General features: G+C 47.2%; 5 protein-coding genes across 5 annotated transcripts; 4 read left to right on the forward strand and 1 right to left on the reverse strand.

Moving 5' to 3' along the window:
• Positions 1-50: 50 nt before the first annotated feature.
• On the reverse strand, positions 51-2,196 carry FSST1_002761 (copper amine oxidase; the record flags this gene model as incomplete). Its single annotated transcript, XM_083228781.1, has 3 exons — positions 51-1,613; positions 1,661-2,092; positions 2,140-2,196. The coding sequence occupies 3 exons, from the start codon at positions 2,194-2,196 to the stop codon at positions 51-53; spliced, it is 2,052 nt and encodes a 683-aa protein (XP_083086191.1).
• A 766-nt stretch (positions 2,197-2,962) lies between these two features.
• Positions 2,963-4,657, forward strand: FSST1_002762 (NAD-dependent succinate-semialdehyde dehydrogenase; the record flags this gene model as incomplete). The annotated part of the gene is made up of 4 exons (XM_083228782.1): positions 2,963-2,986; positions 3,052-3,139; positions 3,216-4,460; positions 4,515-4,657. The coding sequence occupies 4 exons, from the start codon at positions 2,963-2,965 to the stop codon at positions 4,655-4,657; spliced, it is 1,500 nt and encodes a 499-aa protein (XP_083086192.1).
• A 984-nt stretch (positions 4,658-5,641) lies between these two features.
• On the forward strand, positions 5,642-7,591 carry FSST1_002763 (transcription factor domain-containing protein; the record flags this gene model as incomplete). Its single annotated transcript, XM_083228783.1, has 4 exons — positions 5,642-5,906; positions 6,031-6,688; positions 6,737-6,904; positions 6,955-7,591. 4 exons carry the CDS (start codon positions 5,642-5,644, stop codon positions 7,589-7,591), a joined length of 1,728 nt encoding a protein of 575 aa, XP_083086193.1.
• A 798-nt stretch (positions 7,592-8,389) lies between these two features.
• On the forward strand, positions 8,390-10,416 carry FSST1_002764 (uncharacterized protein; the record flags this gene model as incomplete). Its single annotated transcript, XM_083228784.1, has 7 exons — positions 8,390-8,662; positions 8,715-8,837; positions 8,899-9,547; positions 9,599-9,648; positions 9,703-9,840; positions 9,897-10,194; positions 10,250-10,416. The coding sequence occupies 7 exons, from the start codon at positions 8,390-8,392 to the stop codon at positions 10,414-10,416; spliced, it is 1,698 nt and encodes a 565-aa protein (XP_083086194.1).
• A 452-nt stretch (positions 10,417-10,868) lies between these two features.
• On the forward strand, positions 10,869-17,246 carry FSST1_002765 (ankyrin repeat domain-containing protein; the record flags this gene model as incomplete). The annotated part of the gene is made up of 5 exons (XM_083228785.1): positions 10,869-11,562; positions 11,614-12,211; positions 12,275-16,123; positions 16,177-17,149; positions 17,196-17,246. 5 exons carry the CDS (start codon positions 10,869-10,871, stop codon positions 17,244-17,246), a joined length of 6,165 nt encoding a protein of 2,054 aa, XP_083086195.1.
• Positions 17,247-17,804: the final 558 nt, after the last annotated feature.

Below are 17,804 nucleotides of genomic sequence, written 5' to 3' on the forward strand. Positions count from 1 at the left end.
ATGAGTCTTGAACTCAAATATTTTATCCTCTGCATCCCATCTATACTGTTTTACAGTCTCGAGTTGCAGCATGACGGAGCCTTCTCGTCCCCGCCAGTATACAGAACACTCTTGTTCTTTTCTTGCGTAGATGGGGCCACATCCAAGCCAGGATTGCCAGAGAAAAAGTTCACAGGCTTCAAACCGACCATCATCTTCTCATTAGGCATCACAGGCCAATCCTCAATGCGTGGGTTATGGGTCGAGCCGAATGTATGCCAAATGACGATGTCTTGGTTCCTGACAGACTCAGCCGTACCCGTGGTGCGGCGCTTCGCGATAACCGAGGCCAGGCCATCACCACCCGAGGATTGCATTGTATACCTCCCTGAAGGGAAATGGTCATTATCCTCGTGACGCGTAACCCAAACAGCATGCTCAGCAAACTCAGAGCGCTTTGCGTGGAATGAGTCAGGGTGTGAGAGCAACATCTGGCTGTAGGCTGGCATAAGCTTGAACCCGACAGGTGTACCTGTGATGGGGTTGATCTTGTTCTCATTGACGAATTTGAAGGCCCGAGCTTTTGTATGGTCAAGGTCAAAGCCACCCTCTTCCTCGATGAACTTATTCTCGGTAATGTAACCGACACCGAATGGATTGTGAACAGATGGATCGTTGATGGGAAGAGGCTTCGACTCCTCGACCACGAGTGAATTAGCATGGCCATCAATCGCAGGATCGATACGGAGACTGAAAAGATGCTGGTGATAAGGTGCTAAAACACCAGGTGCCACAATGGTTCCATACGGATATTTCCCCTTGTGATCGATGGAAGCTGGTACAGTAGATAGAATTCCTGTAGCACGAACTTCGTAGAAGATGGAGGCATCTTGACAGAAGTGCCATGCAAATATGTACTCATAGTTGCTAACAGTGATGATGGTTTGAAGAACAAGGATGCGAGAACGAGTCACAACAGGAGTATTAGTGCGGAAGTTTGTGTGCTTCCACAGGATACCATCATCCTGCTCGTGACAACAGACGACATTTGGTAGCTTTATAGGTTCTCCGGATGGTGTGTTGTGGTAGGCACTGAAGTACTTGATAGTACCTAGACAATCACATCCAAGCTGGAGGTTGTTTGCGTTGATACCAGCACCATCGTTTCCAAGATCAAAGGCAGCCTTGCGAGGGTAGGGAGCACGCGGGTCGCCATAAGGGACAAACATCTCAGCCAGAGAGAGGCGGTAGAAGAGACTGCGGCCATCATATCGAATGTCGTGCAAGGTGAGACCCTCTCGGTAGTTGAATCCCACCCGGAGATCCCACTTCTCCCACTTGAGATGGTTGCCCTGGATCTGGAATGACGGGCCATCCGGTTGAACAACTTGGTATGGCTTAGTGGTTGTGCGAGGGCTTGGCCTCAAATCGGGGTGATATTCGCTTGCAGCAGTTGAATGAATTCTTCGGCGATCAAAGGGTTTCTGCTCAGTGTTTATCCTCTCTTGAGGCATGGTGGGTAGACGATACACCTTGGTGACCTTGAGAGCCTCTGAGACTTCAGCACAGACGTCTAGGGGATAGGCGTAGTAGTTGGCATCGGGATTTTCCAGCAATCGGAGGTAAAACCAGCACTGATGACTATTAGTATTGAAAAGATGCAGCAGATATTGGAGCCTACCATTGTGACTCGTTCGGTCATGTCATTCATGCCATCGGTCGCGTATGCCCAAGGCTCAACAACAACAGTAGCTCCAGCTGGGAGGTCAAGAGTGCGTATCTCAGCCTGCACCTTCTCATTAGCTAGACACGCAGCCTCGACCTCCTTCATGTAATTGGAATCGATGTATGAATGTTTTCCCTCGACATGCTGCTTCTGAGCGACCTTGTCATGGTCAAGGTCCACGATAAACTCAAAGAGCTGATTCTTCCCATTATCTGCCTTGATAGAAGCTTCGACTCGGGCATAACGAGTTGGGACATGACCTGTAGGCTGCTTGTGATGTTCCTTCTCAAGATAAGGAATCATCTGCTTTTTGGCTGGCTCAAGAAGAGTGATGACGCGAAAGTTGGGGTCTTGAGCACCAAAGTGGGGGCGGACGATCCTTGAAGCCTGAAAAGACCATTAGCATGTGCATGGGAGATTGGTAGTTGACCTACCCTTGAGATCTCATCGGGCCTCAGAGGGTCAAAGGGATGAATTGATGCAGTAGCCATTGTCGCGATGGCAGACGTGTTCGCAGTTGTTTTCTTGAAAATTAATGCTTGTCGAGAAACTGGGAAATGATTGAATGATGAAGCTGAATTAAACAATTCAAGACAAGAGATTTATACAATCAAAGCAAAGAACTGGATAACATGTATCAAGCAAAGAGGCTTCCCTGTTAGTTCCAATTGAGATAAAAGAGATGACAAGGGCCGGGCCGGTTTAAGATACGTAAACGCGTCCATCGGGTAATTGTTGCCCAAACCTGATTTATCTCCCCGATGTCTCAGCGCCGGGACCGGAATAACTCAACGCGACCTTACCTTTGGAGGATATAAATCCTTCCCCTCCTCCCTCCAAAGGTAAAGCTCAGCCAAGACAAAACGCTAATTGAAATTCTCGACTCGTCATGCGCATCGCGTAAATGCTGATCGAACCTCTAAAGGCAACCCGAGCCAGCACCGGAAAACATGAACCGGCCGGCGGAACCGGCGCGTATTCGACTCATCTGTTGTCATGCTACCGGATTCTGGCCCATTCAGGTCTTGCCTGGTTATCGGAACATAATTCGGATGTTATCTTGTTAGTCGGTGTATTATTATCTAAAATTGATGTAGTTTGTCAGATATTCCCGGTGTCGCAAGTGTTGAGGGGACACTCATTAATTGACGATATGCGCCCTTATCCGCCTCCAAATCAAAATATAAGTCCTGTCCGTACAACATTTTGTGAACAATAACATCTTTGCCAAAGCTTCATATTCATTTATCCGTCATCATGCCCAAGACGCTACCCTTTCAGGTATGGCAATAACAACGTCCATTACTTGGATAGTATCGGAGGATCCGTAGCTTACACTAATACAGTTGGACGACCCGTCCATTTTCCACGAGAGCTCCTTACTCAATGGGGAGTGGGTTGCTTCAAAGTCCCGCGAGACTTTTGACGTGGAGGGTAAGAATCTCTTTCTTTTCCATTGGTTTTTTCCCATGCAGAATTACAGAATGCTAACTCTTGCCGCCTTATCTAGATCCTGGCAGTCGCACAGTCTTTGCGACTTGCCCTATCAACAAAGTCGAAGATGTTGAACCCTACGTCGCCACATCCCACGAAGCGTTTCTCAAGTATCGACATGTCAATCCTCGCGAACGTGCCAAGAAACTCCTCGAGTGGTATCGGCTCATCGCCAATGCACGAGAAGATATCGCCAAGCTGGTCACATACGAGACAGGCAAGCCGTTGAACGAGGCTCGCGGCGAAGTCGATTATGCCCTGGGCTTTGCTTGGTGGTTCGCTGGCGAAGCAGAACGCATCCGAGGTTCTGTCGCGATCCCATCCGTTTCTGACCGCCGTACCTTTGTCATCAAGCAGCCCATCGGCGTCAGCGTTGCCCTCGTACCGTGGAATTTCCCGGTGGCCATGATTATCCGCAAGGTTACTGCTGCTCTAGCGGCAGGCTGTTCAATGATTGTCAAACCGTCTCCTGAGACGCCTTTGAGCGTCATGGCCCTTGGTGATCTAGCTTTGAAAGCCGGTTTCCCCCCAGGCGTTTTTAATGTTATTACCACCGACAATATAAATACTCCTTCGGTTAGCGAGGCACTTTGCAAACACCCAATTGTCCGCAAGGTAACCTTTACGGGTAGCACTGCTGTCGGTCGCATTATTGCAAGACACTGTTCCGATGGGCTAAAGAAGGTTACTATGGAACTCGGAGGCAACTGTCCTTTTATTATCTTTGACGACGGAGACTTGGACCAAGCTGTTGCTGCACTTATGATCTTGAAATGGCGTACGGCTGGCCAAGCATGCACCCATGCCAATCGCGTTTATGTGCAGAGCGGCGTGTTTGACCAGTTTGCGCAGAAGATACTCGAGGCCACTCAAAAGCTTCACGTCGGTCATGGTGCCAATTCTGACACTACCATGGGTGCACTAACGACATCTCGAGCTGTTGAGAAACTAAACAGGCATGTGGCCGATGCAGTTGCCAAGGGAGGCAAGGTTCTTTGTGGAGGCTCATCTCCCATCGGCCTGGACGGCTACTTCTTCGAGCCAACTATCATCTCGAATATGAATGCATCCATGTTGACTACAAATGAAGAAATCTTTGGGCCAATTCTGGGCTTGTATAAATTCGAGACAGAGGAAGAGGTGGTTGAAGCAGCAAATAATACGTCCATGGGTCTTGCCTCTTACTTTTTCACCAAGGATACTGACCGCACGTGGAGATTGCTTGAGAGTCTCGAGGCTGGGATGATCGGCATGAATACTGGTACTATGATATTTCCCCCGTTTATTATTCATATTGTACTAACTTTGAGGATAGGCAATGCATCCGGGGCAGAGTCTCCATTCGGTGGTATCAAGGAGTCAGGATATGGCAAGGAGGCAGGTAAAGACGTGGCCATTGAAGAGTACCTGATTCAGAAAACAGGCACTCTTACAGTTGGATCTCTGTCGAAACTGTGAAACTTGGGAGTGAATTATGTCGCGAAGTAGCATTCTGTAAAATCTCCTCATCGACAGTTTCCTTCGTATCGATCTTGCTCTCAAGCTACAAAAATGCAACTATCCTAATTAAAATTACTCTATTTACGATGTATTACAAAGTAGTTTCCAATAAATAGTCTAGAATACCTGTGAGATGAATACTACGAGTTCGGACTTTTGCTTGGGGGTCATAGAAGTGTCCATCGAGACAGGGAAGGGCACATTCCGCATTCGGGTAGCTCAAACTGAAATATACCCAGAGACGCAAGTAGTAAAAAAGAGTCATTCAGCATCTTCAAGAAATTGCAAACATTCTGTATTTTAGTTAATTATTTAACGTAAAGCGATAGTTATATTGTATTGCGATTGCGCGTCTGGTGTCACTTACCCTGTTGTAGTCTACAGCGGGCAATAGCTAAAAAATAAAGAAAGATAAGGCGGGAATGGAGTGTCTGGGAACGGAGAATGACCCTTGTCACCACTTAGTAAATCTTCCCTGACTAACATCGTCTTACGCACGAGGTGACATATTGCTTGTCTTTGTTGATCCGGCGATTAACCGACTAACTGCACTAAAATGAGCGCTTTCTCCACATAAACTCCAATCCATTTTACAACCCACATTTTCATGGCAGATCCGTATTTGTTGTTCCAAATATAATAGAGCTTCACAGGTAAGCTGCATCGCCCAATCTCATCCACATCCCGGTTATATAAGAAAACAATGAGTTCTTCACGTCCCAAAAGAACCAACAAGGCGTAAGTCGCTGGAGGGAGTAAGGGGAACCGCCTGGCTGATACATGGATGTACGCAGATGCGACCGATGCCGACGCCGAAAAGAGCGTTGCGATGGAACCACGCCTTGTGCGAGATGCCAAAATCATGGTCTTGAGTGTAGTTTCAAGTACGCTGGAAAGCCCCTTGGGCGGCCACGTAAACCGCACCATCATGAAAGACACGTCATGGAAGATCTCCCAGACCTGCTTGAAACAGATACCGACTTTTTGAATGTGGAGAGAATCCATGCATTGGAAAACATAGTGCGGCATTATACTGGACTTGATCATCTTACCAAGGAGAACCTGGAAGAGTTTATTGTTAGTTTACCGATACATAAAGATGTGTCATCTCACCATCAAGAGCACCCTGAGCAAGACTCGATTGCCGAGTTGGCAGTCCGACTTTTGGATAGCCCAGGCGTGCAAATCCATTTGCAACCCTCGACCAGTGAGTCTAAAGGACATTCAAACTTGATTTATAGAATACTGACTGATCCCCAAAGATACCAAGAGCCTCTCCCATTCACATTTCCTCCGGCTGCTGTTCAATAAATTCGACAATCTACATCCAGGTTCACTCAGCGAGGTTACCCAAACCATTGGCAAACAGCAGGGATGTTTGGTTGATGATGTTGCCCTGGATTCAAGCTCCTCGCAGCTTCTCTCACATGGCATGATTGTTGTTGAATCTGCATCCGTGTTTCCAACTTTTGACACAGCTTCGAGTCTGGCCAACATATTCTTTGAATTTGGTCAAATGAATTACTTCTACGTTGATGAAGTCATGTTTCGCTCTAGCATTGAGCAGTTTTATAAGGCACCCTGTACACTAAATGCGCAGGACGCTCCGTGGGTCTGTACCGCTCTGATGGTATTTGCCATTGGCGCTCAGTTCTCGCACCTCCAAGGTGGAGAGCACTCCCCAAAGGAAACGACCCAAGAACATCGCATCTGGATGGATGATGCGCTTGCTTTGATGTTTTTCCGCCAAGCGTCTAAACTAGTACCGGATGTTTTGGCAATAGCTTCTTTGGAAAGCGTTCAAGCATTACTTTTGATGGGCTTCTACCTTCTTCCGCTTGAGCATTGTAACCTTGCTGCTACCTATTTCTCAATAGGTCTTAGAATGGCTACAGATTGCTGTTTGGAAGCTGATAACGATACATCAATTACTGCAAGGGAAACAGAAGTTCGGAGGAGGGTATGGTGTACTGCCTTCATTTTAGAAAGGTAAGTTGCTCGTTTGATAGGTACCCGCCTTCTCTAATATCGTCGTAGGAGAAACTCTGTTTACCATGGGAAGTCCCTCGCTCCCACTCGACCGCCCGTTCAAGGTTTTGACATGCTTGGCAATGTCGACATGTCTTCCAAACGTATCGATACGCATCAAAACACGAAAAGTATGGTAATCTTAACCAACATGTTGGAGCATGTCTGGCATATGATGTAATGATGCTATGACCCTTGAATATCGTAATGTTCTAATGGAATTTTAGGAACGGGCTGTTGAGCCTAGAAGCAACTCAACAAATTGAGAAGCTTCAACATGTTCTTGATACCCGGGATCAGCTGCTTCTATACTGGGATAATCTCCCCGATAACATTTTTGGCAGGGACCTTTGTCCACAAAAACCACTGTTCCGGCACAACGCTTACCTTGCACTGAGCTACCACAGCATTCACATCTTCATCGGACGGCCCTTCATTCTCGACAGGACTCTTGAAGAGACCATGAGGACTGGCCTATTGATGGACACGAAGAGTAAACTAATCACAAGCTGTATAGAAAGTGCTCTTGCCATAGTTGACCTTTGTCAGCGGATCAAAGACCAGTCTAGCCTATCACGATCGTCGTACATCGAGTTTACCTCATGCCATTCTGCAGTCTCGGCTCTGGTAGCTGCATCTATCTCGGACCGGACGTCTCAATGGAACAAAACCTGTAGGCAAGGTCTTGACTTACTAAGAGCCATGTTGGGCGGTGTGTTCTCCCATAGTAGTGGAAGGAAAGACTTGGATCGCCTGGACCAACTGCTGGGTTATAACTACGTCGACTTTTCTGAAGAAATGAACGATGTTACATACCAGGACTTTTTACACTGGGGGGCAAGCTTTCTGAATGTTGGCTCTTGATGTGCGTGGTACAGTTGAAGGTTTGTTTGAACAAGGAATCTATGGTAGTTAGTAGTTAACGTAAGATGTTGAGGTCAATGATTAGCTACGGTATGATGCTTGTTTCATGTAAAACGTCCCAATGATGAATATGGCAAACAGGTCAATGCTCTGAACTTGAAGACTCATAATAATGAAGTACGACGATGTCTTACTCAACGACAGACGACTAGCGCGGGATCATGCGCCACGAGGAAACTAATCTGTCAGTCGCGGAGCACTCCGGTGATTTATTGCTCCTTGAACGCCCCGGAATTGCAAAACCGTAATGGTCAGTATGTCATTGTTCGGAACAAGATTAGCCTGTGATTCTTAAACATGAAGTAAACCTGTTACGTGATAGCTCATCGGCAAGTTTTAGCATTCCGGCAAGTTTTACTTCCCGATAAGAGGCGAGGTGGAGAAGGGAACTTGGGGCTCGCCGGACCGGAGAATACAGATAACCTATCCAACAGCGGGGTATCTATCGGGAGTAAAGTGCCCGATAAAAGTCAAACATCGGGTCTTTTCTGATGCACTCACTCAAGCGGTATAGATGTACATTGCTAGTCAGTTCAAGCCCGTCACGAGCCATAGAATGATCTGGCATTTCGGAAGCCAAGTGTGGGGGTCTTGAGGGTACTCCGGCTTACCTTTGGAGGATAGGTCGCAAATAAAACGGGTGCCCTGCCTGGTCGATTAGCAAAATCGAACGATACTTGCACGTAGTCACAATCGTTCGATTCTCACAGCATCGATATATTTGTAACAACCTCAAGCATGGGTAATTCTTCATGGAACGATATCGCAGTAGCGGCCCAGGCCGAACTGCTGCAGGCGATACCCGATCAATGGAGAATCGACCCGAAGCAGTACTCCGGCCAATCTAATGTTTCTCGCATTCCTCTCACCTGCGGAGTCTTAAGCAAACGACAGATCGCTATAACGGAGCTCACTGTATCAGAACTCCAACAGCGTTTAAGGTCTCGCACGTTGAAGGCGACCGAAATCTTGGAGGCATTTGCTGCTCGGGCTGCCATCGCTCATCAATTGGTGATTATAGTCTTGTATAACAACTACTAATTGGATGCTGATATTACAAAAGGTCAATTGTCTTACCGATTGGTTCTATGAAGAAGGCCTCAGTTCCGCCAAAGAACTCGATCAAAAACTAGAAAGCGGTGGCGAACCTATTGGACCTCTGCATGGTATTCCTGTTGCTCTCAAGGTACGACTGGGACTGATATGTAACCTTATACCCTCGGACATTCCCTAACAACACTTACTAGGATACTTATGGACTTAAAGGTCATGTTACGACACGAGGCTACATCGTTGGTAAGGGCGTAGTATATGACCACACTTCTGACATCGTCGAAACCCTGAGATCGGCGGGTGCCGTCTTCTTCTGCAGAACTACCATGCCACAGACGGGATTCATCCTAGAGACTACAAGCAACCTATGGGGACGAACATTGAATCCCTTCAATAACCTGCTAGGTGCCGGCGGCAGCTCTGGAGGAGACGCTGCGCTTGTTGCGATGAGAGGAGCTCCTATTGCGCTTCCGTCGGATATCGGCGGCTCCATTCGCGCCCCAGCCGCTTTCTGTGGTCTCTATGCTATTCGCCCGGCATCTCAGCGTATCCCCAAAAGAAATTGGGCCGGCACTATGACAGGCCAGGTGACTGTAAGGGACTCTGCAGGCCCTATTTGTCACTCTATCGACGACGTTCGACTATTCACCGAGGTAATCGGCTCTCATCAAGCTCAACATCGATATGATACCAATTCAGTTCCTATGCCGTGGAGAAAGGTTTCTCTGCCTCGAAAGCTTGCAGTTGGTATTATGAAGTGGGACGGAGTGGTGATGCCACAACCTCCTGTGCTTAGAGCCATTGAGCATACTAAGAACGTCCTCTTGAGCGCCGGTTTTGAAGGTGTGTTATTCATGAAACTCATGTCTGTTTCAAGGCGCTAATCTATCACAGTGGTTGATTTTAGCCCGCCTGTCGATTGCTGGGAGCTTGCCAAGTGTTACGTATGAGTCTATCAACACTAAGAATCCGTGCTGTGAGACTGATGAGAATACTAGTACGATCTGATCTTCCAAGATGGTGGCGCAGATACATTGGCAAAGGTAGCCATATCTTGGGAGCCCCTAGTCCCAGCCTTTGCCAACCTATTGAAGGTATTCAATGCAAGGTCACTCGCAGCCACTGAAGTGTTGAAGGTACTAGAAATATGATTCGTAAGAGAAAGTATGCTAATTGCCCACCCACGCTATAGCTCAACCTCCAGACAAGAGCCTACAAAACAATTTTCGCTCAGGCTTGGGATAAAACTAAGGACATAACCTCGACCGGGCGTCCCATGGACGCACTCATCTGTCCATGTTCCCCCTCAGCCGGTATCCCGCATGATTTTAACGTATGGTGGGGATATACCAGCATGTGGAATCTTTTAGATTATCCCTCTACCGTTCTTCCTGTTGCCAACTTTAAGATCAGTCCGGATCGTGATCCACGAAACACATCCTACAAGCCCTTGACTTCAAACCCATATGACAAGACGAACCATGAAATGTGTAAGTTTCGCAACCCCCGCTTTCAATATCGTGGTCTAATTTACGTGTTCTGCAGACGACCCAAACCTTTTCGTCAATCAGCCAAGCACTATTCAGGTTGTTGGAAGACCGTATGATGACGAGGAACTTATTGAAGTCAGTGCTGCGATTGATAGAATGCTTCGTGAACATGGTGTTGTCGGGCAGCAACCGGGCAAGGCGAATCCTCTGTCAAAACTGTAACATAAACTGTAACATGCGCCGACGTAAGCCAAGGATTACCTGCATAGGTAGTATAGAACAAAAGAGACATAGCTTGAATAGACAGTTTATTGTTAGCTAGTATCAGATTCAAGTCAATGTCATCATATATCATAATCACTACTTTTGTTAATCCAGCACGATTCATCCTTAGCCAATTACAGCTAAGTTGCTAATGTTGGCTGATAATGGAATATGATTGTGGTTTAATGATGTATCAATCAATTCAGCCTCAGCAGTAAGGCAACAACTGCCAGCCACGTTCTGGAAGCTAATTCGCTGCTCCTTACGTGATCTTGGTTGCCTCATTTAATCCTTCTATTGGCTCTTTCAACCCAAGCTGACAAGAGCCTTATATACCCCGCGCTTTGTAATGTCCATTAACCTTCTCTCAACATTTAATTTGGCAGCTAAGTCATCTGGCGCGTTCGACTATGGCTGAAGCCGTGGGCCTAGCCGCCAGTATCGCTGGTCTCGTACAGCTTACAGGTAGTGTTTTCAAGATCGTCACCAAGTTTTGCAAAGAGGCCAAAGATGCTCCGTCCAAAGCCAAAGAACTCGCTACGCAGACGAGAGAGCTGGCTGGAATATTCGAAAATCTCAGACTTCTCGCGTCCACGTTGGAAACCGGGGATTCCGGCTGTGCCCTCAAGATGGAGTATTTAGATTCATGTCAGCAAACGCTGGACAAGATCAACACCATCCTCAAGACCGCTGAAGCAGACTTTGATAGTGGGAAGTCAGCAAAACGGTTCTCCAGGCGATTGAAGTGGCCTTTTTCCCTCTCTGAAACCAAGGATTTGGTTTCTGATCTTTCTAATCACCGCGCCAATCTTCACCTGGCACTTTCGGCTGACAGCATGGACGCCCTTCTCAAGAGCCTTTCGAAACAGGAGGAGATTCATAGCTTAATTGAGCGGAAACTGAGCTTCGATAACCGAGTGCAGTTAAGTAAGAGGCGGAAGGAAGTAGTGCAATTCTTCATGCGCATTAAGCCTCAAGACTATCTCGCTGTTTGTAGCAAGGTTCGTCATGAGGCAACAGGATCTTGGCTTATACATACCAACCCTACTTTTTCAAATTGGAAAAAAGGCGTCAACTCGAAGTTATGGTTGAGCGGGATTCCCGGTACGTTTCACTTAACCCTAAGCTTTGAGAGACTAGCTAACACTAGAGTAGGCAGCGGAAAGACAATCCTTTGTGGGCTCGTTATCGAAACTGTTCTTAGAGAAACCGAGGACTCGATAGCGGTTTGCTGTGCGTTCTGTGACTACAAGAATCCAGACTCCTGGCTTCCGGAGAACATCATCTCCGCACTCATCGTGCAACTGGCCTTGCAAAATGGAGTAGCTTTCGACCTCCTCGAGAAATACTTCAATCAATTACACCCCGGGAACATGTTGCTAACGGAACCAAAATTAAGTGATCTCATGGAAAAATTTCAGTCCATGACAGAAAACTTCCGCAAGGTCTTCTTAGTAGTTGATGGCCTTGACGAATGTGGCCGTGATGTGTCAAGGGTGACACAAGTATTGAAGTCATTGTCCGAAAGCTCTGAAACGGTCAGCGCCGCATTTTTCAGTCGGAAAGAGCCAGATATTTCTGAGCAGCTTGAGAAAGACTTTGCCCATATCGAAGTCTCAGCCGATACGAAAGACTTGGAAGATTACACATTGGCAGAGGTGGGCAAACGGGATGTGCTAAAAAGAATAGAGGAGACAAATCCGACACTTTACAAAGAGCTGTTACACACTCTCGTCCAAGGTGCCCAAGGAATGTGAGTATTCTCACCCAATATTAGCTTGCCACACAGTTTAACTAATATCGTGCTCCCCTCAAGGTTCCGCTGGGTCACCTGCCAGATTGACCACATCTGTGATCTGCCCAACAACAATGCTCGGAAGAAAGCTTTGAAGCAACTGCCGCCAACGTTATTCGAAACTTACGATCGTGTCCTGCTGAAGGTAATGGACTGTCCCGCCGAAACTCAAGCATGTGTCCGAAAAGCTCTTCACTGGCTTGCTCTTGGACTACCAGGAATGCAGATCTCTGCTCTATGCCAAGCAATATCTATAAAGCAAAATATCAATAAGCTTGACGCCGACGATATAATCGATCGAGAGGTTCTATCCCGCCACTGTGGTTGTCTACTTCGCAAGTCACTAGACGACAGCTACTTCGAGTTTGCTCACTTCACTGTTCTGGAGTATCTTCGGGATACTTCTATCGGGGACTTCCGCTATTCTGAAAACGACGCTTACCGCTCATATGCGGAGACAGCAGCAAGTTTTCTTTTGTTCTCCTGCTTTGATAGAGAGCCGAGTCTTATTCAGGGCGTTGAAAAAACTCTTCGTAACGAGCGAGATAAGAAGCAACCTTTCTACCCAGTCGCAAATAAGCTACTTACCGATTTTGAGACAAAACGTTGCTCTAACACAGCTCGTACAATGATCCTCGAGGAGGAGCCTATAATATCGCTTCTGAAAAAGCTTTTCTATACTGATAACAAGATCAACGGACCATTCCTGAGCTTCTTACATGGAAACAAACTCCGCGAGTTTGAAAGGATTACTCATTGGCCGGCGGTTGCACTGTTTTTCGCAACAGTCTTCGGAATCCCTGAGATCTGCAGATTTCTTTTGGAAAAAGGAGTGCAAGTTGATATTAACGTTGGGATTGAAGAAGATTTGTGCCTCCTCGACATAGTAATTTGGGAAATCAAAGATCTCACGGACACTGGGGAAGACGATGCCGTTGACATTTGGTCCGATCGCCAAATTAAGATATTGAATATTCTACTTGACAATGGTGCCGCCGCGTCGACGAAATGCGGTCAAACGAGTTCCCTGGCCCTCGCCTTTCGGTTTTTGAAAAGCCCCTTTATCTTACCTTTCATCCGTCCGACGACAAAAGTGCCTGATGATGCTGTATCCGTCTTCCTGGAACGCCAGTGGGATGACGCCTCTGATGATACGATGTTGCAGGCGATCCTTGCACTATCTACTGGAGACAACGCAGCTCCACAATGGAAGCCTATGGCAGCGGCAGCATTATCTCACACGTCAAGGCGAGGTCCCTCTCGCGCCAGCCAGGTTGGTAGCTCAATACTATACCAATACAGCGATGCCCACTACCCGAAAGCGCTCAAGCGTAGCGTACAAGATGGGCGAGTGCAAGATCTGGCGACACTCATTGCCGATTCTCGTTTTGCTGGAGAGACTGCTAGCGTGAAGAAGAGGTGGGCGCTGTTGAATATCGCGGCCAAGAGCAAGTTTCCTTGTGATGGAGTGATAGTAAATATGCTCCTGGAGGCAGGTTTGATTCCGGAAATTGCCAATCGGAAAGGAGTGAACTCTTTGCAACTCAGCTGTAGGGAAGGTAATGTACCAGTGGCTCAGGCTCTTATTGTTGGCGGTGTAAATCCATCTGAGACAAGCGATAGAGGCTTGACAGCTTGGCATATCGCTGCCTATGAAGGGAAAAAAGAGATCATCGACTTACTCTTCCTTCAAGACACGAACGCGTCACAAGCTCTACTGAAACTGGATATGCATGGAAGGACACCGTTTTACAGTGCACTCAGGTCTGGCAACGTCGAAACGTGTATGTCTCTTTTGAAAGTCTGCACCTCAGACAGTGAATACTTCAGAGGCGGACCTAAGGATATCCCAGTTCTTTGTGGCGCAGCTCGGGCTGGATCTCGAGATCTTTTCCAATCTCTGGTCGAAAAGGGAGTCGCTAGCACCGAAACCGACCGCTATTCATCAACTCCATTCCATCACTTAGGTGCTTCAACGACTGTGGACCTTGCCAAATATATACGTGAGAGTTACAACCCTCTTGCCTTGGATGAGGACAAAAGATCGCCGTTTGAGACTTTCTTCTGCCGTTGGATGAATCACAACGCAAAGGCAGAGTACGGCCATACAGTCCCTCTACATAAAGAGTTGTTACAGATCCTTTTACCTGGAGACTTTGTCTTTGATAAGGGTGATACAACAATCCATGCCTGGCAGGCGATTTGCGACATACTCGCCACCAAACATTTATGTTGCTCCGGTTGCCTGTGCTCTGATATCTCCAGTTCCGATCATTCTGACGCATCGAGTTCTAATGCCTCTCATTCATCTTATGATTCTGATACCTCCGATGCCGATACACTTGACTCTAACAAAAAAAGGGTCTGCACGTACTACCTTTCCGAGGACCTAACTACCATCTTTGGGCAAGGCGTGCTCCTTAACTATGAGAGGGCTAGTGGGACTTCGGGTTTAGTGCCAATTATCAAAGCACTAATACGTCGGGGATTAAAAAACTATTGTCTCTATTCTGTCCTAGCGCTATTATCAGATGTAGACCAGGAATCATCTATGCGATCATCAATCTGTCAAGACAACGACTCCATTAAGCTCCTGACACAATCAATTACCAGGGGTTACACCGACCTTGCGATCAGACTAGTTAATCTTGGTGTTGAAATTCATATTGGTAACCCCCAGTCTCCATTCGAGATGGTATGCTCACAGGGTAACTTGGAGACACTGAAGGTTATGCTGGCTAAACATCCCCCGTCTGACCTGAGCTGCATATCGCCGTCAGGGAAATCAGCAATTGAGCTGATCGTATGTGGCTCGAGTAAAGAAAAGGTGCTTATGTTCAAGCAGGTCAACGATAAGCAAATCAATCTCAAGATGCTCAACCTGAACCAAAGCCTTGTCCTCGTGGCAGCTAAGCAACATAACTGGGAGCTGGTCAAGTGTCTTGCGGATGCTGGAGATGATTTATATGTCAAGAGCAAACATGGCTGGGGGGTCGCCCACTATGCTATTGTTGGACGCGATCTCCATACACTGAAGTTGCTTAATGCTCCACCTTATGGCCTGTCGTATTGGCAAATGCACCTCACTCTCCATTGGAACATTGAAGGAAAGAAGAGTCTCCGTGACAGAGTCACCCCCCTACACATGGCTGCCATAGGCCGGCACTCTCTGCTAGCGTACCTTTTCCAGAAACAGCTTGTGGTCGACGCCAATGTTACCACAATCGAACACAAACGGACTGCGTTGCACTATGCAGCGATTTCTGGATCCGTCAAGTGCTGTCGAATTCTGATTGATCATGGTGGTATCGTTACGGCCCCTGATAAGGAAGGAAAGCAACCTATTCACTATGCTCTCGATTACAACCATACAGATGTTGTCACTCTTTTATCTAAACTTCAGTCATTAATCCCAAGTGGAGAGAATGGGAGTGTAACTGATTCTGCGGATCACATGCAGCGGCTCTACTTCAGAAAGGCTATTGCTAGAGGGGATCTGAATTATTGCAAAGGAGCAGTAAGAAAAGGTTACTCTATTGATAAGCCTTTACCCCGTTGCTTTCGGTGCACACCTTTGTTTGAGGCTATATACGCAAAAACAGAGGATATTGTTGAGTGGCTGCTCGAAATAGGTGCCACTCCTCAGCCTGTGTTCTGCAATCACGTCACATACTCTGATCTACTGACTTACGCGGCGTACAAGCTAAATTCTCCTGAATCTATGCAGAAAGTTCTAACCGCTGTGTCCGAGCACCAAATCGTGCCCTATACAAGCATAGCAGACTGTATCCATATAGCTGCGACTCGTAACAGTATCGGCATCATCAGATGCATACTCTCGCACTTCGAGCTCAATGATGACAGAAGCGAGTAAGTGGCCCTTGGCAGGCGTCACAGCCATATCACATCTAACAGTTACGCAGAAACGTCTTCATAAACAATCTGGCGAATAGATTTCAGCCCAAAACAGTCGCTGAACTAATCAACCATCCCTCCAGTCTTCCTGCCCGCCTTCGGCAAACGCCACTACAATCTGCAGCGAAGACAGGATGCGTGGACATGGTCAAGTTTCTTATACACCATGGTGCTGAATTGGACTCGCATGGTGGGAGACAGACACAAGCTCTGACTCTTGCTATACGCAGCGGGCATCTTCCTGTGGTGAAAGAACTTATTGCCTCTGGGGCATCCATTGCTGCTAGAGATGCCTTAGGTAATACGCCGATGGCAACAGCCGTCCATTTTGGAAACTTGAGTATGATCAAGATGCTGGAAGAAGCAAGTCCAGAATCCATACGCTGGATGAGATTAAACGGATCGAACCTAATGTCAATCAATATCGCCATGGGGAATGCCGCGCAGGTGCGCAGGTACCTTGCTTCAAGGGGAGTGCATATGGAGCATCGCGATCGGGATGACATCCCCATGTTGACTCATGCTCTAGAAAACAAGCTTGATTCAGACTGTCTCACCATCTCTCGACCCGACGTTTTCTCAATAAGCCTCGGTCAATCAAAACCTCATAGCGAACTTGCACGGGCGGCATATTGGTGTGAGACTGGCTTCGTCAAGAGACTGTACCTCTGTCTACCGACCTCGATTGCCAGAAAGACTGTTGACCAAGACAGCCTGACGTATGGCACTCCTCTTTGTTCGGCAGCAGCCAGTGGCAGGACAGAGACTGCGGCGCTTTTGCTGTTCATAGGAGCCAACATTGAAAAGGATGGCTCCGTTTTTGGGACACCTCTCATGTGTGCAGTTGAATACGGAAGGTTGGAAATGGTTAAGCTTCTCGTTCGGGCGAAAGCCAGATTGCAGTACACTGATGACGAGGGGATCCGCAGAAGTGCGGTCGCGATGAGTCTGAAGCACAAGTATATCACTCAGTGGCTGCTTGTAGGCAGGTTTCAAGATCAATCAAGATTAATGGATCGTTCATCAGACGGGAGAGCTGTCCGAGGTTATTGGAGTGGCAAGAGGGCCATGCGGATAGCTCTACTAAGCTGGCAAACTCGTCGGATAGGGGATTCATCATTTGATTATTGCATCAGGTTACAAAAGGCAAAAAGAGACTGTTTAGGGAAAACAGTCACTGGAGAGTTAGTTTAGTTAGTTGTTTTTGTTTTGTTTTGTTTGTTTCAAGAGTCGATCATGTTGACCGGTAATTGGTGCACGTGACTGGCATGACAGGGTACATAGTTCAGGTTTCCAACGCCGATCAGCCAACCTCCCTGATGACATGGAAGGCCCACACTAAGTTCTTCCGGGAATCGTCGCGTTCATCTGTTCTTATCGAGGTGAACCTCTCCTACAAAATAGGTCACTTGATAGGCAAGGACATTTTTCTCGCTGAGGAGGGAGACTTGAAGGACTTTTCGCATAGTATTAGTGATACAATTGTATTGTTCAATCTTTGAAGCAAGAGACAAAGAAGTGCCATATAAAGCGTAAATGATCTCCATCTAAATTGCTAACATATGTGACACGGCCTGACCTTGGCAATACGGCTCACCGTTTCACATTAGCTTCTACTGATTTGGCGCTGTTGCTT

The sequence above is a fragment of the Fusarium sambucinum genome, chromosome I (assembly GCF_050947815.1).
Source record: "Fusarium sambucinum isolate potato_lamoka chromosome I, whole genome shotgun sequence".
In the NCBI taxonomy this organism is placed as follows: Eukaryota; Fungi; Ascomycota; class Sordariomycetes; order Hypocreales; family Nectriaceae; genus Fusarium; species Fusarium sambucinum.